This window comes from Rhinopithecus roxellana, chromosome 18 (assembly GCF_007565055.1).
Source record: "Rhinopithecus roxellana isolate Shanxi Qingling chromosome 18, ASM756505v1, whole genome shotgun sequence".
Taxonomy (NCBI): domain Eukaryota; kingdom Metazoa; phylum Chordata; class Mammalia; order Primates; family Cercopithecidae; genus Rhinopithecus; species Rhinopithecus roxellana.
In genome coordinates this window covers 54,177,949-54,205,231 of record NC_044566.1, presented here as the reverse complement: position 1 = coordinate 54,205,231, position 27,283 = coordinate 54,177,949, and the positions used below count along the sequence as shown (strand labels likewise).

The window sequence follows — 27,283 nt, the reverse complement described above, 5'->3', positions numbered from 1 at the left end:
TATAGAGGTTATATCTCTTTAACTTATCACAAGGTAATTTCAAATATTGTATCATTCACTCACATTGAAAGAGCTGTACAACCTTATAATCCCATTTCTGATCTGCTGTCTTCTGTCCTATTGATGTCTGTTTCTACGCCTACTATAAACACCACACATTTTTATTACTTTTTTATCTTTACACAGTGAATTACCTTTTAAGTGTTTTTAAAAATTAGACAAACCTATATTCTATATTTAGTCATGCAGCCACTATGTTTGGCACTTTTTATTCATATGTGTAGAGGCATATTTCATTCTAGTATTTGATATTAATAATCCCCTTTAATATTTCTTGTAATGCAGTACTACAGGCCATAATTTTCCCAGCCTCTTCTGAAAAAATCTTTATGTTTATTTTTGAAAGATAAATTTTTCTTGGTGTAGAATTCTAGATACTTTTTTCTTCTAGTACATTAGAGTTGCCACTCAATTATTTATTATTATTGTTATTTTGAAACGGAGTCTCACTCTGTCGCCCAGGCTGGAGTGCAGTGGCACAATCTCCGCTCACTGCAAACTCTGCCTCCTGGGTTCACGCCATTCTCCTGCTTCAGCCTCCCGAGTAGCAGGGACTACAGGTGCCTGGAACCACGCCGGTTAATTTTTTATATTTTTAGTAGCGACGGGGTTTCACTGTGTTAGCCAGGATAGTCTTGATCTCCTGACCTCGTGATCCACCGCCTCAGCCTCCCAAAGTGCTGGGATTACAGGAGTGAGCCACCGCATCTGGCCCTCAATTATTTTTTGACCAGCAAACTTTCCGACAAGAAGTCGACTGTTTCATTCTTCTTGTTATTTTGTAGATACTATCTGCTGTTTTTTTTTTTTTTTTTTTTAGTATGACTACCTTTAAGATTTTTCTTCATTAGTGGTTTTGAGCAATTTTTATGTATCTGAAGGTTTTTTAATTATTTCTTTTACTTGGGTGGTTGAATTTCTTGGATTTCTGGAGTTCTAATTTTTATTAAATTAGGAAGTTTTTCAGCCATTATTTCTTCAAATGTGTTTCTGATATTCCCCTATTTATTATATATGTATGTATGTATATGTGTGTGTGTGTATATATCTATGAATATTTTCCAATAGGTCATTGATGTTCTGTCATTTTGGGGGGTACTTCATTCTGGATACTTTTACTGCTAAATATTCTACAATGTGTAATCAATTAATCACAACCAATAAGATTTTTTAGATATTGTTTTCATCTAGACATTTCACTTGGGTCTTAAATATTCCATTTCTCTTATCATCATGTTTTCTTCCATCTTGTACTTAGGAACATATTTTCAGCAGCTTTTTAAGATCATCGTCTGACATTTCTATTGTCTCTGTCATTTTGTTCTGTTTTTATTGACTGATTTTTCACCTATTTCTTGAATGCCTAATGTGTTTTTACTGGATGCTGAACATTTTGGGTGCTGAACTTTATTTAATGCCTTGAGATACTGCTGGATGCTGTCATGACATTTCAAGTTAAGTAACCTGGCATCAGTTTGTTCCTTTTGAACTTTGCTCTATAGACACTAGTTAGTCTATAGTTAATTTAAAACTACTAAGGCCTAATCTTTCAGAAGATTCAACCTGATGGCCTGTGTATGCGGTCTTTCCACTTGGTGGCTGGGAACACACATTATTTCCAGCTGTCTGTGACTGCTGGCCATTGCTTAGACTTACTGCTGTCTAGTTCCCACCTCCCAGCCTCGAGGAATTTCCTCTCAGGCACATGCAGATCAGTACCCACTGAAAGACCTTATGCAGATCTTACAGACTCCGTCTTCAGAGCTCATTGAGACTGCTGGGCTGTGCTCAGGTTCCTCTCCACATGCTATGGCCTATAAGCTATAAGCTGTAGCAATTATAGAACTCACAGGTTTTTCTTCTCTCAGTTTTTCCTGTGTCCCAATATCTAAAAGTCTTTGCTTCATATATTTTATCTAGTTTTATAGTTGTTCAATTCTGGGGAGTAGATCTGGTTCCTGTTATACATTATGCTCAGAAATAAAAGTTCTAGTTTACTAATTACCTTTCCAACTCACTTTAAGTGTTTCTTTTTGTCATTTAAAGTTTTAATTTAATCGCAATGCTTTTTATTTTCAGAATTTATACTTTTTCAGAATGCATTGCTCTTTTATTTAGAGTTAGAATGATTTTTGTTCAGTCTAACTTTTCAAATTCTTTGGTAACTAGGTTTGCTTGGTACTATCGACTTTCGCTCATGGTAGCTTGCTTCCTTACAATTTTGATTGTGTCCTGAATTAATAATCATTTTTCGAAACCAGATTTGTTTTTACCTAACTTAGGAGTCCTGTGGTCTAGAAGAGAATTCTGGACCATGTGAGTAATGTAAATTTTTAAAATTCAAGTTCCGTTTCTTTGGTTGCTGAGTTTGATGACTCTCTTTTAGGTCTTTGGTGATTCTTGGTTGTATATATTAGGATTTTTTTTTTCTTTTTTTGGCTGTTTGTGTGTGTTTTATCTATTTACTATCGCCTTTCTCCAGTGATTTGCAGGTTGCAATGGGATGTAACAGATTAGGTGCACCTAGAACAGGTCTTCTGCATATGGAGTGTCTACGTTATTGCTTGGTATTCCTAGTCCTTAAGTCAATGACCTCTAGTTTATCCTAGCAGCCCATATTCAGTTCTCCTTAGGAAGAGGGAGGTGTTACTACCTGATGCTCCTTTAGTAGTTCTCCCATTCCTGACTCTATCACTTACCCCGGGACTCCACTCCACTTATGTTTATTGCACGCCCCAGCCTGGGAATACCTTTAAAGTATCTCCTTTCACAACAGTATTTCAATGGGCACATTTTGAACCATGGATTCTGTCAAGGCTTTGATCCTTTCTCCCATTCAGAGACTTTTCGAGATTTTAATTGTACTTTGAGGACAGCACTGCTTGTTTTCCAGGATGGTGTTTATGTGTCTGTATGTTTAAACACATAAACATATTAAAAAGTTATATAATAATGTGCAAAGGTTGCAAAATATATATGTAATATATGTGTATGCATGTGCATAAATATATAGATATATAAATATATGTAAATATATGTATATTTAAACATATATTTACATGTATTTTTATATAAATATATGTATATTTACACATATTTCTTTATATATATGAATAGGTATAAATACACATATAAATATATATTTACAAATATTTATTTATATATTTATATATATAATTTGTTATTTAATAGGGATGTTGGAAAATAAAGCTTTGAGCATATACTCAATCCAAGATATATATTTTTTTTCTTTGACACAGAGTCTTGCTTTGTTGCCCAGGCTAGAGTGCAGTAGCACGATCTCAGCTCACTGCAACCTCTGCCTTCCAGGTTCAAGCAATGCTCCTGCCTCAGCCTCCCAAGTAGCTGTGATTACAGGTGCATGCCACCATGCCTGGCTAATTTTTGTATTTTTTTTTAGTAAAGATGGGGTTTCACCATGTTGGCCAGGCTGGTCCCAAAATCCTGACCTCAAGTGATCATCCTCCTCAACCTCCCAAAGTGCTGGGATTCCAGGCATGAGCCACTGCACCCAGCCACAATCCAAGATCTTGATACAGTCTTCCAACAATAATTTTCTACCAAAAGATATTCAAACGACTCTGGTGACTTGGGCAGTTAGACTTTCTTAAGTGGGAAATGTGTCCTAGTATTTATAAATTTTAATTATGCTTCTAACCTGGAGCAGGATAGGTTATTGGTTGTTTTTAAGTTTTTTCCTTTTTTCCCCTGTAATTTCCCTCCTTCTTAGGAAGTTAAATAAGAAACTCTGTTCTTTTGCCCTAGGAGTGGTTTATACTACAGGACTGAAAACAGAATCTGCCAGAAACAATGAATCAACATCCTCTGTGAAAGTCTAAATCCATTCTAGGATCAGGCTAGCAATTTTAGAGAAATGAGAAAAAGAGGCCAGTATCTTTCAAGTCAGAAAGGAGAGAGATGTAACAGAGACTAGCCTAAGGCTGGGAATGGGAGAAGAAATGTGTGGGTTCTGTGCTTTCAGAAAGAAAATCCCATCTTAGAAAGCACAGTACCTTTGCAGCAGAGTGGACAGATGCCCATGTTTCCAGTTGGCACAAGTCTTGACCAACTAAGAGCAGAGGACCAACTTAATTTCTTAACCAACTAAGAGAGAGTGAGAGGAGTAAGCTAAGCACTCATCCTACTGATTCTTTTTATGTATCTTGGCTTAGATGTACAACATGCAGATGTAGTAGATTCTGTTTATCACTGCAGTCTCACCAGCTCTGTCATCAAAGAAACTATCTTAAGTAGGGTGTAAGGCATTGACTGTTAAACTGGTGTCCAGTGGAACTGCTATGTAGTCATTGCTCATGCTTTTATTGCCTCCATCAGTATTTTAAGAGGGAATTTAGAGAGGCTGCATTAGAAACTGCTAGCATTGTACAATCTTAACCCAGAAATCCATTTTTAAAATCTTACCATATAATCACTTACATTATTCCTTTACTAAAAAAAATAAGTTTACTCATTTAGCAAATAGTGTCCCCATTATTGCACCCTGAGGATTTTAATGTATAGTGCTGACAATGATGACACAGAGGAGCTAACGTTATTGAAAGAAGAGTTTTATTAATTACATTTCCCAAGACAAGGGGCATGCTGTGCACATGGAAAACACCAGGTTTGAGACAGGAGGCAGAAGCAGAGGCAGAAGCTAGTCTAGGGGAAAGCTTAGGCAAGAGCCTATATTGGACTTTCTACAGGAAGGCAAGTGGGGGGCAGGGCAGGGCAGACTGTTTAGGGCTGGCTAGTTTGAGTAACTCTGGTGTGCTCTGGGCTAGAATGGGGACTCCAGTGCCAGGATTGATTTAGAACAGAGAAAATGTGTTGCTTTGGTGTATGAGATTAGATAAGGATGTGGTTGGGGATATAGACTCCTGGAGATTGGGTGGTTTGTATATGAAAGACATTCTCCCAGCTGGGCCCTTTGCTATCTCAGAATTGGCTAGCCCTGGGAGAAGAAGCCTTTCCAAGGCCGGCAAACTTTTTAAGATAACCAAACATCACAGAACATAGAAAATAAAAAATATGATTAAGATAAGTAGAAATAGAAAAGTGTATTTATTAACTCTCAAGACATAACTTGGTGATTAAGAAACATTCCAAAAAGATGGAAAACAGCAGTAAGCTTAGATAATTATAATTAGCATTTAATACTTTTTTCTCTAACATTATTGGGTTATCAACAAAACACTATTTACTATGCTTCCCATAAGAAAATGTTTTAATATACTAAGAACAGTTTGAATTTTATGCTATGATAAAGATATACTAGATATAAATTAAATCTTTGACTTAATATTAACACTAGAGAAAAGTAAAATGGAAAGCTAGCATGATTATACTCATGAGCATTCCAGTTGAAGAGACCTGGAAATGAGCAGGAGAAACATTAAATTATGCAAATATTTCTTAGAAAAGCATATATTTCTTATAATATTTATAGAAGTTTGGTGTTTATAAACACCAAACTTTAAAAGGCCCAAAGATAATAAATAAAATAATTGTTAAATAAAAGGCCAGGATATACTAAATCTCTCAGAAGATAATGATACTTTTCAATGGCAGTAAAAGTGAAACTTCATTAGTAAAGAATATTTAGTAACTGCAAAATAAGTAGCTCATATAAGAACCAACATTTTATTCTCCTATAAATGAAGTAGATTATATTCCTACTTATTGTTTAAGGAAGAAGAGGAAAAAAATTCCACCTCTCTGTTAATACTCTGATAGCTTTGGGAAGAAATTCTTACCAATTCCAAGTTTGAGACCCGTTCACTTATCACTGCAAGTTCACCTTTAAACAACTAAGGAAAAAAATCAAAACCTTGTGTAGGACAGAATCTATTTCAGCATTTCAAAAATCAAGACAAAAATGGCTGTGAACGCAGGAAAAAGAGGAAGAATTTAAAGGAATTGCTAGAGATTTTGGACAGAATTAACCAAACTGAGGTGAACAGAGCTGTTAAAAAGGCACCCAGAATTGCAGGGACTGTGGTCACAGCAGACAGTTGATTCCCTTTGTAAGATTTCCAAGTTGTTACTGGAAACATTTAAATTCTGTACCAATTAATAATTTTAGAATGATCTAGAGTAGATCGTGTTAATATCTAAAAATAGTTCTTTCAAGCCAAACCTTTCTATCAATTCTCTTTCATGATATACCTCTTAAGCCATGGGTAAGGTTATCACAGAATTATTTAGATCTTCAAAGTCTCTACTTTCTGAATTATAACTGTAAAGCCTACTAAACAATATAAATATTCATGTGGTTCTTTTGGCTAACGGAATTGCAACAAAAGTACTATCCCCAAATCACATCATTTACACCAAAGAATATAAACTGAAATGACTGCAGAGGACCAACAGAAAACAAAAAAGTATGACTAGGACAAAAGCTGCTGAACCATTTGTATCTCTACCAAACATAACATTCACCTGGTTGCACTACACAGCCCAACCCAAAAACTCCCAGGACCACTGGCCATCAGCTCACAACCTCCGCTTTGCAAGCCACCACCACCATAGAAGCTACAAGGAAGGTTGATGTCAATAAGCAATCCTTCATCCCCCAAGACATATAGAATCTGAAAGAGTCAATAATGAGATTTCTAATTTAGGTTCTAATTTAGGGTCTCTGATTCAGAAAGTCACATGTCACATAAAGTAATAGTGAAGGAACATGTGAGGATATTCACATATTTTTATTTGATTGGCTTCTTTATTTAACCATATTTGATAAGAATCTTTAATTAGCCTTTTCAAACCTCTGCTTTCACCAGTAGCAGTGAACTGAGTGAGTCGTATTATCCTTTGAATAGATAAGCCTTAAAACAAGAACAATGCAAGAATCGAAAAATATAATCTACTGCATTAAGAGCATTTAAGACTGCAGTTAATGAAATGTAAAAACATTACTGCAATTGGAAAGCATCACCAACCTACAGCAGTTTTAAGCTAACATTAATTCATTCAATAAATACTATTTTAGCACTTGCTATATGCCAGATACTTGTTCCGAGTGCTGCAAAATCAAAATTGAATAAGAATTCATTGAGCAGCACACTGAATGAGTTTATAAATTCAACTATCTGCATTGTAAAAAATACCAGTAAAAATAAGCTCATATGCAATCAAATTAGGTAAGTTTTGTAAAGAATCATCAGCAACTGTGTTTCCTCATTATTATCTCACAAACCATATGTAAAACCTTAGGCCTACAAAACATAATCTCCTTTTGTTCATTTTCTGATTTTTCAAAGAAATAACAGTACCCATTCTGAATCCTTTGCATGTTTTATTGTAGGAAAAAAAGTAAGTTAGTGAATGTAATAGCACTTCAAATGGAAGAAAATCCTATATAAATTTCTTACATCCCTTAGAGACAACCAACAGCCATGTTATCATGGATGTTTCTACTGTGGTTAGTCAAGATGAAGGAATATAAAAAGTGTTTTGTATATCTAAGAACAGAAGTATCAAGTTGAAAATAATATAATATTTAAATGGTAATCTAGAATATATCCCAATTCATAACGTGGCAAGTTATGATGCAATTTTTAAATAATTAATTGTCACATTGGCTTTAATACATTCTAAGTGCCTCAAAGAACAATGACTACTGATGACCTTGTTAACTCTTAGGGAAAAACATAAAAAATTAAACACTGTAGGGATCTAGATGCCTCTTCAAAAAAAAAAATAATAAAAAACTTATAGGGAAAATGAGTATTGCATAATTCCATTAGGGAAACTAAAAAAACAGTAAAATATTACTTCGATACAAATCTTATACAAGAATTCACAAAATAGAATACTACAGAACAGTAAAATAAGAAGCTAAGAAGATATTTTTATTCACTTTAAATTACATGTTTTACCCTGATGTGACTACTAAGTTCATTCAGTTCACAAAAAATTTAAGGGAAAATTTTTCAGTAAGTGTAGAAATGATTTTTTTTAGTCAGTAAGCATTTTATATTATCATTTGGAGGCAACGTGCTTCAGTTTGAAGTATATTTTCCACTCCTCTATTTTTTAACTCTATATTTATATCAATTATGTCACTGCTCTTTTCATCTTATAAGCATAATTTATTTTTAAAATAAACTGGTTTCTTTTCTAAATAACATGTTTATCCACATTTGCATTTTTTTGTTTTTTTCATTATTTTAACTGCCACTTTTATTTTCTTATGTCAGTGTAATTCTATATCTTAAACATCTTTAATCATTATTTGACTTTATTAAGAAGAGAACTTCAAAAGAGAGAAAGTTTCACTATGTGGATTTATATGCCATTTACTTCCGTAGCTGACAATTCAATGTCTGCTACAAAATGTTTTACTTATAACTCTTCCATAGGTAGATGGGAAAATAAATCCATAAATTAAGGCTCTAAGAACTTTAGACAGAAATGAGAACTTCCACTACCATCCTCATCCCCAAAGTAGCACATGTCCTCAATGCACAAGTTGCCATTTTTCAGAGGATTAACTACAGGACACTTCTGAAGTGAGAACTATTTTTGCCAAAGTTTTGCCAAAATTTTGCCAAAGTTCACTTACAAATCACAAATGTTTTATTCTTCCTATACCAGTGAAAAATATAGCAAGAAACTAATGGGAAAAAACCTGACTGCATATAGTTTTAAATTATACCTTAAGAAAGCATGGGAATATCCCTGAGCCCATCTCACCAATAAAGATAGACTAACTTCCCTGTGGTAGTTTTATTCATAATTGCCTAAACTTGGAAGGAGCAAAGATGTCCCTTAGTGGGTAAATGGGTCAATAAACTGTGGTTCATCTAGACAATTGACTATTATTCAGCACTGAAAATAAATAAGTGATCAAGCCATGAAAAAACATGCAGGAGCCTAAATGCATATTACTGAGTGAAAGACGCCAATCTGAAAAGACTACATTCTGTATGATTCTACAACATTCTGGAAAAGGCATAACTACAGTGACAGTAAAACGATCAGTGGTAGTCGGGGCTAAGCAGGAGGGAGGGTGAATAGGTGGAGCACAGAATTTTTAGGGTAGTAGACTACTCTGTATGATACTATAATGGTAGATACATGTCAATGTATATTTGTCTAAACCCATAGGATGTACACCACCAAGAGTTAACCCTAATGTGAACTATGAGCTCTGGGGGATAACGATGTGTCAATGTGGGCTCATCATCTGTACCACTCTGCTGGAGGATGTTGAAAATGTGAGAGGCTATGAATATATAGGGGTAGGGAGTATCTTTATCTGCTCAATTTTGCTGTGAACCTAAAACTGCTCTAAAAAATAAAGTCTATTAAATAAAAATACTCTTGGCTGGAGAAAGGAGAAGAAAATGCTAGACATTGTAAGGTCTCCCCGAAAGATGGCCTTCCTTATTCCTTCATCCCTAGGCAAACAACCTCTAGGGAATTTCAGAATCAGAGAAAAGATGCCCAGCTCTTGCTCTCATTGAAACCCAGGAAGACAACAAGGTTCCCTCCATTCTAGGGAGAAAAGCATGTTATCTTTAGTCAAAGATGTCTGAGCCCTTCTGGGTTCCCTGTAGCCACAGGGTGAAACAAGAGAGCACTTTTCTTATATCCCTTAGAGACAACCAACCGTCCTAAAGTCGTCTTGCCAGCACACAAAAAGGAGTGATATCACCAGACAAAAATGAGATGTCACATGTCTCAGATGTTTGGAGTGGATACAGATATCACTGAGAATATGGACAGATGATGACAAAGGACCAGATGTCACAGTCCTCTGAAGCCTGTGTTCTACATACAACCGCAAGAAGAGTCATGTGGGGAGAAACTATGAATGGATCCAAAAATCTCAACTTGAATAAGAAAACTTTGAGTTAATAAAGTAAAAATAGAGTATTAATATTTACCTCATTCAGCTGGTGGAAGGATAAAAATGTATAAATGTGGTAAAAAAAACTCGTGGTTGAAATGGATTTGTCAGAGGCTACTTTAGTTTTTCTAAAAGTAATGTTTCCATTAAATGAAGAATTCACACAATATTTAGAGCGAAAATTTAATTATACTAGACTGTTAAATTCCTGTTTTTCACAGTTCAAAAATGCCATTTTGTAATAAAGGTATTTTACAAATTCTGTGGTTAAAATATTCCAATTTTTGTGATTAAGCCTCAAATTTAGAAACATTATAGTCAATGAGCTTCATAGAAAAGTCATTTCTTTTTCTCATTGAATTTTAGGAAACATTTTGAAAAAATATATAACTGTAACAATCAAATGTAGCACATTTAGAGCTATAGACCTCTGTAAGGGCTTGCCTGGACTTGCTAAACTCCAATCTCACCTGTATTTCATTGTTCTTTTTGACTCAAAAGGATGTAAACATTCTCTAACCTTCTAGTCCTTACCTTGAAAAACAACACAGCATTTACATATTCCCAGGTACTTCTGTAACCAAGTCAACTCTCTCCTCTTTGCATAAGGCTTCTTGTCACTAAATTATAACTTACAGCCAAGGCATCAGAGTTTAAAGTCTATATTTTGTCATTTGATTTGTACAAAGTGGTCAATACTAGCAAAAAAATATACCTTGGTGAATTTTGAGTCATTATTATTATCATTGCCCCAATGATATCAATGCCTTTTAGTGGATTTTGAGGGGAGAAAAGGCAATAGAAAAAAAATGAACAAATTAAACTACTATTAAAATATCTGTCAAGTATTAATTGATCAGTCTATAATTTGTTCCCTGTAATATAAAGTATTTGGAATAGAATATCTTAAGATTTATTCAGGTGCAGATGTTTCCAGATTACATAATTTGACTATCAGATGGTTTTAGTCATAATCGTAAATACAATCAAATTAGGGTGAAAATGAAAGACAATTGTTTTATGGCATCCGGAGAAATATAAAAAATAAAGCTGGCTATAAAAATAACTAGTCAGAAGAATTTCTATTACTATGGAAGCAAATCTTTTTAGTCCTTATGTAAATTTAATTTCCTTCTGGCTTTCTTCTAATAATGGAAAATCTATATGCATTTGTAAATAGAATATTGGTATGCTTCATTGACATTTAATGAGTTCTAATATGGTCACACTGTGCACTTCTACAATCATTTCTGCCTCTACATGATACTAATTGGATCTTTTCCAAAACACATTAGGCCATTTATGCTGTTTGTTGTCTTAAAATGTTCCATTGCCAATTATCTCCAAAAATTTGCTCCAGAGTTTGCTTCTGATTACAGTCATTAAAGGTACTTTAACATTTTAACTTTTCAGTAAAAGAGAAGGTCCTTGTTTTGCTAGAAAATTTTCCAGTTGCAGATCCCTTCACAAAGTTAAAAAAATATATGGAGTATAAATCAATCCATTTATAATTTCTTTCTTGTCCTAAGCAAAAGAAAACTCAGGAAGCTCTAGAAATCATGTTGTGACTCTGAGGAGACAAACAAATGAGAAGCAGAGTTGGGGGATTGAGGTGAAAAAGAATTCTAAACATTTAGAAACAGCTGCTTTTTAATATCTCAAGAGATGTTATTTTGATATATTATACAAATGTATTTTCTGAAGCAGCAGAATCTGAGTACTAAAGTCACACTGCCTGGGACTGAATTCTGTTTTCACCACTTTTTCCGTATACAATAAAAGTTCTCTGATTAAAGTACATTTTTCTCTTTAGAATTTTGCCATGTTTTGATACATGAGCAGAAACCAAACTATAAATAGCAGGATGCAAATTTTGTTTCAAAATATATAATATGTAGCCTTATAAATATAGACTGTAAATATGTACACTAATCTCTTTCATTATTTTTGGTTAGCTGACAATAGGTAGACACAATCATAGTTTTCTCCTTATTACTAGTCTCACAAGTTTTAGTCATGCCCACTAATTGAATAGTTTCAGCTATTAAGGCTGTAACTGCTGATCCCTGTATCTGTCAATCAATATTTGTCTTCATCTACAAGTATGGTAACACCAGCATTTTAAAAAGTGAGGATGGCTGTCATGAGAATGTTGGAGTCTTACTCTCCTACAGTCAGACCAGAACTCTCTCCACTGGGAAATGTCACCATAGAAGATTAGTTGGCTGCAAAATTATAGCAAAGATGAATTTGGTCTCCATTATCCCCACTACAGTTCCTTCCTGGTTCCTCTCTTAAATATCTCTTCTTAAGAATGTGACACATATTCTAAAGATCAACTAGATTGCCCCATTATTTTAACGCCTACCTGCTTCCTCCTTTGTCTATTCATACCCATATTTTAAAAGGGCATTTTAGTCATTGTGAGACAGAGGCATATTTTCCAAACACAGAGGTTTAGATTTGTAATAAGATTTAGAGGACAATTTTCTTCCGTCATCACTATACAGGATGTTAGATCCTTGAGAGTTGACACTTACCTGCCTTACTCATCTTGGATTCCCCAGAGTTTAGCTTAGTGCCGGGCAAATAGAAAGGGTTCAAAGTTGGTTGTTAAACTGAATAAATGTGGTCAGTGATTAGCAACTTAGCGCACTGGTTTAATTCTATTAGACCACATAACAAATTACTGAAATCTCCTGTTCATAGATGGGTCTTCCCAACTAGACGCCACGTTCCTCAAACGTAGAAACCTCATTTTTTCTCACCAACCCCAGCGGGAGTCTTGGCATAGATAATTCGCTCTTGATAGCTCTCTTACTTATTGAAATTAAATAGTTATAAATCAGTATCGGAAAGTATAGCGTCAAGGAGAAACTATGAGAAATGTAAAGGCTATAACAGGACTGGTTTGCTGGAAAGACGGAAGAAAACTAATGATAAAGCAGTGTTACAATTCCTGCTTCTGGAGCACCAATTAAGCTTTTCTGCGCTCAGGTTGCCTTAGCAACTTCGGAGCGCGTCCGCCCCAGCCCCACCTCCAGTCTCACCCCAAGTCCATCTCCCTCTTCTTCCGACTACCCCAAACCCTTACTTCCGCCCCAACCTGCCAGCTGGGACCTAGGGTCCTACACTCTATGCCCACGCTTATCCTGCCTGACTAAAAATATGGTATCAAATTACCAAAGTTAGAAAGATGTTTTATAAATATAATCCATACTTTTTTCTCAGATATATAAACCCAAAAGCACAAGACATTTGTAATTTAAAAGCGCTACCTAGCATGAGCTCTTAGGGCCAATTTTCAGGCAGTGCGTTGGATAGCAACAACTTCGGAGGTCCCCAGCTTGCAGAGGGAGACGTGGAAGTGAGTGGAGGCGGGCGGTCCCGAGCACACTAGCGGAAGTCGTGCTACCCCGGGGAGTTAGCGTCTGTTCTAGATTCATCCCGGCGCCACCATGTAAGTGTTTGCTTACCGACTGCCTTAATCCCTGGTCCCGCTGCGCGACCCTGACTCTCTCCCGCTCCTTTCCTTAGGTCGAAGGTTTCCTTTAAGATCACGCTGACGTCGGACCCACGGCTGCCGTACAAAGTGTGAGTAGCTCGGCCGAGATGGGCCTTTTGGGGCCGGACAAGACGGGGCTGGGTTGAGGGTGACCCGAGCCTTTCCAACAACTACCCCCATGCAGTCTTCATCTCTTCAGTTTCTCTACCTTACTGGCTCGCGCCCTTCCAGGAGTCTCTCCCACCGGAGCCTGCGAGGAGAGGTCCGTACTTGCTCGCTAAGTAGCAGCTTGGCAGCTTGGCCCCAGCACGAGGGTGTGGGTGTGTTTCTGATTAGTGACCTCCCCTCGGAATTCATTTGGTGGGCAGGTGCAGCGAGAGGACGGGTGGACCAGGTTCTGGTAATTTGCTGGGATTCTTAAACAGCCCCCATCTCCTGGATATTAGAAAAACGTTTCACCGCTTTAGCCAGCTGTTTGAGGAAGTTAAGGAAGATATTCCATCCTGATAGTCAAGACTTTGAAATTACTTGAACATTTGTTATTCCTCGGCTTCTGAGTTTTGTTGTGTATGAGTAACTCAGCAGTCGGGCATCACAAAGTAATGAGACTCGGCTCACACCTTTCCTATGTTGGGATTTAATAGAGTATTTAGTGGGAATGGGAAATGCAGAAGAGGAGAATAGTTTATCCATGTGGGGCCTTTACTTATCCTTCGCAGTTGAATGATAGATTTTAAGTAAACACTCTTGAGGTTAAGCAGTTGGAAGTAGCATGAAATGTAGCAAAGAACAGGATTACAATAGGATTTTTTGCATAATTAATTAGTACCGTGGCCTACCTAGCTGTTCAGTTGTTTACCAATCCATGATCCATACAACCTCTCAGCCTTTTGATCCCTTGTTCTTTTCATCTCCAAAATATCCTTTTTACGCTTTATCTAAGGTGTTCATGGTTGCAGCCTAGAACTGAAGAGTCCAATAATTGCTCCATCTCTAAGATGTCGTTTACAGGCACTCTTAAGGATAAATACATTCTCTCCTACCTGATTTACTGTAATTTCTCTTCTACAACGTTTCATTTAATCCATCGATCACAGTGGTTTTTAATCTATAGCTATCCCCACTTCTATTCCTTACCTTATTCCTTGTATAGTTAAGAGTCCATTGGTCCATCTCTAAATCATTCTCATGCAAACGCCCTCAACTCTGGTGGCCCTGTCTCTCCTCCTAGCATATTTTGGTTAGTGAAACACCAGCTCTGAAACCAGCTATTTGTATTATCTGTACATAACTGACTGCCCCTGGCGAAAATAACAGACTGGAGGGTTTTACGTTAAGTTCATGACTACAATTAATAGTACCTAGTACTTTACTACATTCTTCAAGTTTGCTCATTTTCCTGCTTATTCTCGGAAAGGATTGTTTAAAAATTTCAAACTTTCCGCAGCTGCTCTCTCCCTTGCTCTCATGCCATCAAAGGGAAATTCTATCATCTTTCCACCAATATTAACCTACCACTGCATTGATATATCCGTTAATTTCCCGTCCTTTTAGAATGGAAAAAATGACTTCACTCCTATGAAAAACCACTTGAGCTCTGGTTCCTATCTCTTTCAGTCTTGTCAAGGTTAAAGTAGATGGAGTCCAGTGCCCCCTCTGTCCTCATTATTGCTTTTTTCCTCTATACTGGATTATTCTCATCAATATGCAAATGTTCTCTAGAAAGAGAGCGTGAGAAGGAAGGAAGAAGAGGATAGAGTAGGACAGTAACATTAAGAGCCTGGAACATTGTACCAGTTCAGTTAATGTGTGGTGACTGAATGAATTTAGTAGGTACAACTGTTGTTTAGTATGTATGTGTGTGCGTAGTTGTGTGTGTATGTAAGGATGTGTGTGTGTAAAATTCGCATAACGTGTCAATGTGTGTACAAGGATATCTCTGCTGTATTTTCAAAGTAAATGGTAACTAGTACTTGGGTACTTGACAAGCTTGCCATTTTAATCTTTCCTTCCTTTACACTTGTTCTTTTCTGTGCTTAGAATGCCGTCTCATGACCACAACATATTTTATAATAAAAATCTCACCTCTATGAATTTTTTTTTTTTTTTTTGAGAGAAAGTCTCGCTCTGTTGCCCAGGTTGGAGTGCAGTGGCGCCATGTTGGTTCACTGCAACGTCCACGTTCCGGGTTCCTCTCCTTCCTCAGCCTCCCGAGTAGCTGGGACCACAGGCGCATACCACCATGCCCGGCTAATTTTTTGCGTTTTTAGTAGAGACGGGGTGTCACCGTCTTATCCACGATGGTTTCTATCTCCTGACCTTGTGATCCTCCCACCTCGGCCTCCCAAAGTGCTGGGATTACAGGCGTGAGCCACCACTTCTGGCCGAAGATTCTTCTAATTGTCCACAGAGTTAATCTGGCCCTTTCGTTACCTGTGGACTTAGTCTTTATAATGATTCTTACCAATTAATGTTATTATTTTGTTTATATGAGATATTTATTTTTAAAAAAGATGCCAGTAATGAACTTTAAAAATTCTCATTAATGTAAATTTATTCAAAACACTGGGATAATTTAAGTACCTATTTTATGAAATGACTGGCAAATACAACTTTAGATAAGATCTGTGCAGTCACTGTAACTCTCATTTTCTCTAATTTTCTGCCAATTAGAACTTGCACTAAAAGATGTTTTCATTTTTTATTTTTATTGGCTTGTCTGTGGACACTCACCAACTTAATATACAGATAGAAACTTATTTTAATGAGCATCAATATGACATTTAGGTATATTTTAAGGACATTTCCAAGTCTCCAATTTAAAAGTTAATTGAACTCCGAGGGTTTGGAAGTTCTCCGATTGATGCAGAGTTTTAGGAAAATGAATCTCAGCTTCTTAACTACATATATACTGCAAAAATAATTTGTAACATACTGTTGCCTAGTTTGTAAACTATGACATTGCCAATTCATTAGTTTTTAAACAAATGGCTATCCTTTACATGTTTTTATTTTTTGCACCCCCAAAAAACATTCGTAAAGAAAGGGTAAAAATGATACTCATTTTCATCCTTTAATAGTATTTTGGAGTTGTGGAATGAGGGCAGCCAAGAAATCTATTCACATTTCTATTACTGAAAACTGGTACCATATGCTGTTCCTGATACAACAATTCTTGTAGTCAGAGATCTGTAGACTGAGTGAGGAGCCTGGGCATGTTACATGAGAATAATGGTAGCTGGTATTAAGACACTTAAGAATAATACAATAATATGGTGGTGACAAATAGAGATGCTTTCAGTGAGAAATGTTAGCTTGTCAGTCTCCTCTGCTTTGAAAGATTGTTTTCTGTTTTCACTCATTGTAATTTATGTTACCTTAGAAATCTTATTTTTTAAAAGAAATTTTAAAAACCTCTTACTGTGTCTTTAAGTGTTTTCTTAAGGTATAAAGTAAATTTCTGTTTTGAACTTTTTTGTTGGAAAATTAATACAGATTGACCCTGGGACTAAGTCATTAAGAAAAAAAAAATCTGTTTATTCATGATCTTTAAAATACTTGCCATTTTACGAGTCAGTTAACAAAATCACTCATCACTCTCTAAAATATTATTTCACATTTTTACTTAGCCCATTTTAAATGATAGTGGGAAAATCACTTCATGATTGGCATTTTGCCATAATAAACTTCATGTATTTTCATTAATTTGGTCTACTAATTTTGAACATGATTATTAAGAGTGCACAGAAGGTTCATCGAAAGCTTTATGATCCAGTGATGCTTCCCAAGTAGCTTTCTACTTACAATGAAAATTATTAACATTAATGGGTCAAGTGCATAGGTATTTAGATGGGAGGTAAAGTGGACTGAAGACCAAGGAGAGCTTCACCTTTTTGAAATCCATCTCTAGAAACAAACAGCAGTTCATATGCTAGACTTACGTGTATCAAAGTGTTAGAAATATGTGAATCTACACCTGTAGAGGTGAATTCTCAAGTGGAGCTCGGGCACCTTGCCAGCCCTAAGGCTAGTTGCTGTTTGGGTTGTGATTATTATTGTTTTGAGTTAAAGAATGTAGTATGCAATCAAAATCACTAACTTTGAAACTGCAAAGTCAGCTTTATCCAGATCGGCTACAGTAGCGGAAATAAGGAACAAAGGGGCTTTTTTAGAAAATGCTGACTTTAAAAGAAACTGTTTTAAAATTCTTCTTGCAGACTCAGTGTTCCTGAAAGTACACCTTTCACAGCAGTCTTAAAGTTTGCAGCAGAAGAAGTAAGTACAGAAGTTGGAACAGCCTTTATGGAATGCGATTTGGCAGTATGCTTCAAACGTCTTTAAGATTTGCATGCACTTTGAACCCATCATTTCCATGTGGCTTCATTACTAGGTTTATGTTATCAAAAAGTTGTAAGTAGGATGATGGTTAAGACTTACTTTCAGATATAAGAAGCATGAGTTAAACAAATTGACATATCTGATGATTAATGCAACCATTGAAAATTATAAGAATTTATGAGACTTTATGAAAATTAAAAAGGCACTGATTTTTAAATGTGTTTTTAAAATGCAACATTATATCACATTATATTCTATATACTGATATTTTACTAGTCTTGATTCCAAAATTCCAATTTCATAAAATCTTTATCATAGTTTTCAGATTTTCTATATGAGCATGTGAACTGTCAGTAAAATTTGTTGTTTTGAAAAGTTTCTAGTTTTTTAAAACGTGTTTGAGTTTTCTGTTTTATAAGAAATAATTTTTTTCATTCAAAATTATTAGAAATATCTATAATGCAACTTTTTGGGCATGACACTTGGAAAAGTAGCTTAATCTGGTAGAAATGGCACCCAAATGTGACTTGGGAGACTTAGGGTTCCTGTTATAGGTGTATCATTAGTTAGCTGTATGACATGATGCAAATCCCTCTTTTTTATTCTGCAAAATGGAAGTAGTTAATACCTGTCCTTCCTCTCTGATCAAGTGATTTTGAGTAAAAACATTATTTACTGAAATTTTCTGTTGAGTTAAAAGTGCTAAATAGGTACGTTGTAACCCAAATCAAAACGTTTTGGTTCAGAATCTTTTGAAAAGTTTATAGTCACAGAAAAATAATTTTCTTAACTACATTAATAAAAAAATAGCTTAACACAGAATCCTGCCCTGTACTTAACTGATTTATGAGAAGTCAGCCAATCCAATCAGTGCTCAAAGCTCCTTGTATTGTCAGGAATCACTAACATCATTTGTCACTCATTCAGAATTAAACTGCCAACTAGTAGCATTTGTTTTGTGTCAGTGTTGATATATTCTTCATGCAGAAAGAATAAGTTAAATAAGATGTGACACAAATCTGAATATAGTATTGTCATTATTGTTTACTGCACAGATTACTTGCAAGAAATATTCCTAGTCTGGTGCATAACAAACTCCACAAATTCCAGATTTAAGAAGTAGATCTATACAAGCTCTAATTAATATTTATTATATTTTGTAGTTACTTTATTGTGTGTCCTTTATAATGCAAAGGCATTTTTGTGAACCTGGTTTTCTAATAAAAGTAGAAGAAAATCTTAACATACAGTAGTGAATAACTAAGAAACACCAGACAACTATATATATTGATTAAGGTAGTTTATAAGTAAAGCTTACAGTAGAGTAAGCTATAGAAAAGAAAATATTAAGAAAATCATAAGAGAAAGTATATGTACTATTCATGAAGTGGAAGTGGATCACTATTATGAATCATAGGTGTTACATGTTTAGAAAGGATATGACTTTCAGATTGTTGTAAGAGGGACTTTCATGAGATGGCATTGTAGAATCATTCAGTGAGAAAAAAGTTGACTCAAGAAAGCAAGAGTCTGGATTTAAATTCCTGGTAAAATTGCCTTAGTAGTGATAATAAAATTTCCCAGCACATGACTGGGGTACGTAATGAATTGTTGAAACCTGCAAAGAGCCCTAAATTATAAGAATTGTGGAATATCTGAGGAGGAAAATAAATGAAAACAGAAGACCACAAAAGAATACTTTGCATTCAGTAGAAGACCTGTCAGTACAGTAGGACAGAAAGGAATAGATTCTGCATTTTACATCACTAGTGATGCTTCCTCATAGTTTAACCATTTCTTCCACATTCTGCCTAAAGGAAAAACTGTGTCAGCAATTGATTTTGGTTTTTAAAATCATAGGTTGCTGCTACATGGATGTGACTAAGAAAATACATAGCTTATATAAAATGGGCATGATGTAAAAGACTGAATCAGTAGGATAACTAAAAGCTTTGTGGGACTCTAGCTTTAGAAATCTGAGAGGCCTATAGTTAATTTGAGCGTTTGATCAAATTCTTATTGAGATTACAGCCTGTGCAAAATATTTGTGATGCACTTTTAAGTTTACTTAAGTACACTTTGAAATTCTTTAAAAATTTTAAAATCTTTAAAAGGACACAAGTGTACCACATTGAGATTAAAATGTGTTTATTAATTTGTACATAATACTAAAACAAATAATTGTTCTCAGGCATGTTTAAGGCCTTATTTTAAAAGTTGATTCTTCAATTTCTAATTTAAAATAAGCTTTTAGTTTTTCTCAACTGTGTGTATGTAATGATTATAAATGCCTAAAGTAGTGTCTCCCAGACAACTAGAACCACACACAAAGTAGTACCACCAAAAAAAAGAAAAAAGGGTCGGGGGGAATCATGAAGAACAGGAATTATTGGTCAAAAAATATGAGAAACAGTTCATTTCTGTTAGGAGTATATTAAAGTCTTTTGAGAAGACCACTAGTTAAACGTGTTTTCCAAACTTACTTGATCATAAAACTGTAGTATCTATAAAGTTAGTTCATAGCACAGACATGCTTAATAAGTATTTGTTGGATAAATGCGTAAACTATGAAGACATAAACACACTTTCACAACTGCTGGTCTCTTTTAAGAGATAGAATCTACCTTTTAGCTACCAATAAATTCCATACCACATGTCATAGATTTTAGAAACACATCTTTTTAAACATCTCTGAAGTAGATCAGGGGAGGCTTGCTATCACTGTTGGCCAAATGGCATTCTCATAATTGTCTAGGTAACGTCATCTACACTTAATTATGATTTCCTAATGACATAATTGGACTATTGCAATCCTTGAGCTTTAAATCAGCAAATCATTAAAGAAGAATGTAAGGAATACAAGCCTTGGTTGTTACCTGAAAATGTTATGTAGGCACCTGCCATTAAACACAGAGAGCATCTGTTCAGATCTTGCAATTTCTATGCAGAAATTTTAGGAATAATCTCATCAGTTTATTTTGTGTATGCTTTTTGCTAGTCAAGATAATTATAAATGACAAAAGTGGTGGATAAGTCCTAAAGAGTAAACATTGATCTGGGCATAAATTGACAGTGGTTTTTCATTTTTGTAATGCAAAAAATAAGGTATACTTTTATAATTAATGGTGTCCTAAATACAATTGAAAGCATTGTTTATAGTACAGGGGTTTTATTTACAGATGAAGCATATGATATAGTCCAGTTGACCCTTGTATAACATGGGAGTTAGGGGTTCCAACCCTGTGTGCGGTTGAAAATCTGCATAAAACTTTTATTGATCAAAAACTTTACTAATAGCCTACTGTTGACCGGAAGCCTTACTGATAACACAAACAGGTGATTAATATGTATTTTGTTATGTGTATTTTATATTGTGTTCTTATAAGAAAGTTAAAGAAAAGAAAATATTAAGAAAACCATAAGAGAAAGTATATTTACTATTCATTAATTGGAAGTGGACCATGGTAAAGGTCTTAATCCTTGTCTCATGTTGAATATACTGAGGAGAAGGAAGAGGAAGCATTGGTCTTGCTGTCTTAGGAGTAGCGGAGGCAGAAGAAAATCTGCATATGTGATTCAAGGGTCAGCTGTACTTTCCTTGATGGTTTCACTTATTCTAAAAGATTAATCCCACTTTAGAATTATAGAATTGGTATTTGTACCCCATTCTTACTAATTATCTTATAGTTTTATGTGTGTGTGTATATATATATATATTTTTTTTCCTTCTATTTAGTTTAAAGTTCCTGCTGCAACAAGTGCAATTATTACCAATGGTAAGAATTCACTGTAAAATTATGTATTACCTCAAATTTATAGAAATGATGTAAAAAGAACCAAATTAATTAAAATGAAATACAGAAAGCCCCAAGTATATGTATATCAACATAAATGATATACTTAGTGGTAAACACTAAGTCAGGGTTATGGTTCATAATTAGCTCCTTTCATTTCTTTGTGCTTTTGGTATAGTATAGCACTTTATAATATCTTTTGTCCTTACCAGTTCATGCCAGATTATAACTGAAAATAACTTTATTTAGCAAGTTTTTTTTTTTTTTTTTTTTTTTTAAGTAAAGTTGTTTGGTAAATGCTTTAGAATATAGAAGGTTAAGCAGGAATGTACCTTTGCTATACCTTTCCTGATAGAAAATTGTATCTTGTAGGCTTGCAATAATGAGAATTTTTTTCAGTTTTAGGTATATAATTAAAAATCTTAATATCTTGGAAAACTGATAGTCGATGATGATGCAATTAGTCTTGTGAGAAAAGAGTGAAATAAGATGAGGAGTAAAGATTGCAGGGAGGGCTTAACTGTGTTTCAAGTATACAGTGTAGTATTGATGAGTGCTGATGAGTTGCCCAAGTGCAATTTGGATAGACTAACAGGAGATGGGTTTAATGTGCATGATATAACTTAGATAAGATAGAATTTCTCACTCTAAAACATTCTGCATTCTGTCACATTTAAGTGTTTCTCTGTTGGAAAAAAGCTGGCTTACTACCTGGAAAGTTTTAGGTCATAACTTAGTAACATGTTGAACTAAATGACTTCGCAAGCTCTCCCAGCCTTAAGATATGACCCAGAGCAATATGAATATGATTCATGCCATACCTAAGGTGCTTTTTAGTTTTTTGGAAGAAATGACGAACACTATTTGTAATTCTATGTGGCAAAATAAATTAATAACTTGTATTCCATAGAACTTACCGAGATCATTGCATTGACAGATACTTTTGACTAACCCAGCAATGTGTATGAATGCAGAATAATAGATTTTAACAAATAATTTACCTGAAAGATTGTCACTAGTGTTCTTAGATTTAAATTATTTGATTTGTGTCTATATACACAGCTGCACTATTTTGGCAAATCTCTTTTCTTGCTAGTATTAAACCATTTTAGCTTTAGAAATAATGTATGTGATTTTACAACTTATTTTCTAGATGGAATAGGAATAAATCCTGCACAGACTGCTGGTGAGTATCTATGTGAAAACTCATAGAGCGATGGGTGAGGTTATATATGTCAATTGACACTGAATATTTAAGCTATTCTAATTATACTTGACAGTATTTTAACATAATGGAGCTGTTTTTTTAGGGATTATATACCAGTCTTTACCTGTGTGTCTGAGTAATAAGTTGTTTCATTGTGTATATCGATTGTAGATGTTTTTGGCCATAAGTAACAGAAAACCTAATAGTGGGCTTAAGCATTAAGAGTATTTATTATATATAGCAAAAAGTCTGTAGATAAGATTGCTTTCTCATTGGAGTAAGGATTTTTTGACCTACCTCTTAAGGTAGTTGTCAGATAGTGAATGTAAAGTGCTTAATAGCTTGGATTATTTATAGAAAGCATTCATTAAGTGCTATTATTATTATTTTTAATATAGTCATTTACATTTCAAAGGGCTGAGTCTACACTCAGGTTTTCAGACTGTTAAATTTATACAGGTGATATATTGGTGTCCTAACCAGGAGGCAGGGTAAAAGTAGTCTCATACTTTATAAAAAGGTAGTCTAAAACTTTTTAAAAAATAGTTATATATATATATATATATTTTTTTTTTTTTTTTTTTTTTTTTTTGAGACGGAGTCTCGCTCCGTCGCCCGGGCTGGAGTGCAGTGGCCGGATCTCAGCTCACTGCAAGCTCCGCCTCCCGGGTTTACGCCATTCTCCTGCCTCAGCCTCCCAAGTAGCTGGGACTACAGGCGCCAGCCACCTCGCCTGGCTAGCTTTTTTTGTATTTTTTAGTAGAGACAGGGTTTCACCGTGTTAGCCAGGATGGTCTCGAACTCCTGACCTCGTGATCCGCCCGTCTCGGCCTCCCAGAGTGCTGGGATTACAGGCTTGAGCCACCGCGCCCGGCCAATAGTTTTATATTTTTTAAATGTAGTCTCTTAGCCTTGTAATCTAAAGTTTTAAAATTAGGCATGCTTTAATGTAACCTCATTCTAGAGCAGTAGTTATTTTTAAATTATATTTTAAAGTATTTCTTTATTGTAACAAAATTATGTTTTCATAGGCCTTGCGGTTGAAATTCAGCCATAGAGAATATGAAGAGTGATTTAAAATTGCAAATTTTTGTTACTTCAGTTGTTTTTAATATATAATTTTATTAAAAAGGTTTATTGAAAATCGTGAGGCACTTTATTCTATGGATGCCTTTAATCTGAATAGAGAAAGGTTTCTTTTTTTCTTATTCAAGAAACTTTCGGTATTTTACAGTAGTTTGAATTACTGCTAACTCTAACATACTGCTTGTTATATTATCTTTAAAAATTGAATGTGCATGTCATTGATATGAAGAAAATCTCAGCAGGCAATTGACCCCAAATATGTCAGGGTATCTAAATTTTTGTCACTTGTAGTAATTTACATTTTTTTTCCTGTCCTTAGATATATTATTGTGTATTGAAGGAAGTATTCATAATTAAATTATTCACATTGTTACTTGCTGAAAGTATTTGTCAGCATTTTCATGCCTGGTGTTATTTTAAATTTTAAGCTTGTGTTGGATTGTGAAGATACGAGAACAGGAGCAAGACTTAAAAAGCATGGCATTGGGATCTCATGATGCTTGAGCTTTTGTACCTATTTTACTGTTTACTAAATTATTTATTATATTTAATAATTGTCAGAATATTAAGATAACTTGATTTTTAGATACCTAACTTTATCTTTTGTTTGTTTGTATAGGAAATGTTTTTCTAAAACATGGTTCAGAACTGCGGATTATTCCTAGAGATCGCGTTGGAAGTTGTTAATATCTGCTACTTGGAACATAAGATTACCTTTCAGAATAAATATTGATATTTTTTGTTGTTGTAAAATTGAAATCAGGCATTTAACATACTATGAAAACACCAAGAGTCAATGAATAATGAAAGGGGACTCATCTGTCCCTTTTTGCTGTCCATACTCTTCCTATGAAGAGGGAATGCGTATGAATTAAGGCTACTACGGTCACAGAAGATCATGGTCTTTGATGCTACCTCACAACACAAACAGGTAGTTCGTTGGGGGCAAATGAATTAGCCAACTGTTAACTGGAAGCTTTTGATAATTTTTCTTTTAGAACAATTTGGAACATTAAAATTTACTGAATCGTATATATTCATCTGAGTTAAAAATATAAAAAGAATTATGGACCCTGGATGGCAATTTGCTTGATAGCATCTGATTTGCAGACACATAATTTGATTTTTAATTAAATATATAGGTTATGATGAAGTGAATAGACATATCAGTGAACAGTTGACTATATTAAAGTTTTATCATTTCCTTTAAGATTCCAACCTCAGTTATATAAATTTCAGTTTAATATGAACCAAAAAATTAAAATTTTAATGTTACCCTTATGTGTGTAAATTGATGTCCCATACCAGCTTTTAATGGTGGACTTACAGAATCCAGTACTTTTAATGGTGGGAATTTACAATACAGTAGAAGCATCCTTTGCTGAGTTATACATTCCTTTATCAATCTCTTTTGATACAACATTTAAAACAAGCAGCTTCAAGAAACCATTGGTGTTTTGAGGATAATATTTCTAAATAGCATTCAGGAAGAGAGTATTATTACACAGATCTGAAGATCAAAAAACAGCTCAAGGAAACGCAGATCAGAAGTGCTGATGAGTTATATTTATTGAAAACTCAACTTTTAAGGAAGTGCTAAGATCAGTCACCCATGTGAATAAGAAGCCAGGAAAGGAAAGATGGGGAAGCCCAGATCACCAGACTTCTGTGAAGGAGGAAAGCAACAGAGGAAAACAGTGAAAGGGAACAGAAAGGGGTAGCAAAGTGTTACAGAAAAGCCAACTGGATAGACAAAACTGCAGAAGGTGTATGTTGGGGAGAACTGAAAGAGAAAACAAAATACTTGAGATAGTCTTAAGCAGAAGAAGGCAATTAGAGAAAACAAAGTATCTACTGGACTTGTCAACATACAGACTTCAAGATATCTGTTATGAGAATCCAAAGAATGATGTGTAAGGGAAGATTTTATTTGCCCTTCTAGAAGAAATCAGTATCTATGCAAATCTTGAAAGATGAAATCAAAGCTCATAATGATTCAGAGTCAGTGCTTGACCTTCTGTATTGTGAATGGTGAACTCTGGAAGCAGGGATTGTGTCTGTCTGGCTCTTTTTAGAGCTGGAAATGTAGTGGCTTTCATTAAATACTTGCTGTAAAGTCTTTCTAAGACCAATTATTAGCTTAGCATGTTTCAGTATCTTCTCTGTCATAGGCCCTAAGTTCATTAGGGGGAAAAAAAAAGAAAATTAACAGAATCCGCATTTGAAGTGTGCCGTTGGTACTTGTTTATGAAATTACCAGATATTCATAAATGTGACAGATGAACAAGAGGATTATGAATTATCAAAGGAAAAATATTTGCTGAGGTGAAAAAATCTGATGTTTGAGGAAGTTTTTATTTTTTTTTATTTATTTTCTTTTTGAGGTGGACTCTCTGTCGCCAGGCTTCTCTTGCCTCAGCCTACTGAGTAGCTGGAACTACAGGCATGCGCCACCACGCCCAGCTAATTTTTGTATTTTTAACAGAGACAGGGAGGACGTTTTTATTTTTATAAACAAAATCTGATGTTCAGAGGCCCCGTTTTTTACAATAAATGTTGAGTGTCAGTTAAGCAGGAATTTGTGAACACCCATTTGCTGACTTTTTGCTTTAATTTACATTTTTCTCCACTCTGTTTCTAGCACAACAATTTGCCTGCTGTGTTACAAAAATAAATTTATATTGTCCTGTGCCATAAAGTGATATATTTAATATTTTTATTCTTTGGTTTTGAACATTGTAAGTTCCTAAAAACATTTTATTAACTAGACATTTTGTTATTAAATAAATGTGATCTGTCATTTCTTTGTGCAGAATGATTTGAAGTATTGTATTTAGTTTACATGCATTATTGGTTCATTATTAATATCTAATGGAAATACATATTGTTATATTGTACATGGTATTGTCTATTATTATCAGAGCTCTTAATTGGCACACCTGTAGAGTCAGTATATAATACATGTAGTAAAGAAAAGAAGGGCAAAGATGATTAATGACCATAAGTCACAGAAATTAGTTTATAGTCATCTGCCACAGACACAGTAGTGATGTTTCATCTAACAACAGACCACATATATGACCTGGTCCCATATTACTGTATTTTTACTGTGCCTTATCTGTGTTTAGATACACAAGTACTTATCATTTTACAGTTGTTTACAGTATTAGGTACAGTGACATGCTCTACAGGTTTGTAGTCTAGGAGCAATAGGCCATACCAAATAGCCTAAGTTTGTAGTAGGTGACATCATTTACATCATCTAGGTTTGTATGAGTACATTCTGATGTTCACACAGTGACAAAATTGCATAAGGAAGCATTTCTCAGAATTCGTTCCTGGAATTAAGTGATACATAAGAGTACTTCCAAATGCCTGTCCATTTTACAGACGTAAAAAAACGAGAAGAAAAT

At 34.8% G+C, this 27,283-nt stretch overlaps 1 protein-coding gene across 1 annotated transcript; it reads left to right on the top strand.

Annotated features, from left to right (window-relative positions):
- Nucleotides 1-13,288: 13,288 nt before the first annotated feature.
- On the top strand, nucleotides 13,289-26,767 carry UFM1 (ubiquitin fold modifier 1). Its single transcript, XM_010360104.2, has 6 exons — nucleotides 13,289-13,400; nucleotides 13,478-13,534; nucleotides 17,663-17,720; nucleotides 21,520-21,559; nucleotides 22,731-22,763; nucleotides 24,490-26,767. Coding segments are annotated over exons 1-6 (258 nt in total). The 5' UTR covers nucleotides 13,289-13,398; the 3' UTR covers nucleotides 24,558-26,767.
- The last annotated feature ends 516 nt before the right edge of the window (nucleotides 26,768-27,283 follow it).

Coding starts and splice junctions, on each gene's coding strand:
- UFM1 (XM_010360104.2), top strand. Junction 17,721..21,519: donor TAAAGTTTGCAGCAGAAGAA/GTAAGTACAGAA, acceptor CCTTCTATTTAG/TTTAAAGTTCCTGCTGCAAC. Junction 21,560..22,730: donor AAGTGCAATTATTACCAATG/GTAAGAATTCAC, acceptor CTTATTTTCTAG/ATGGAATAGGAATAAATCCT.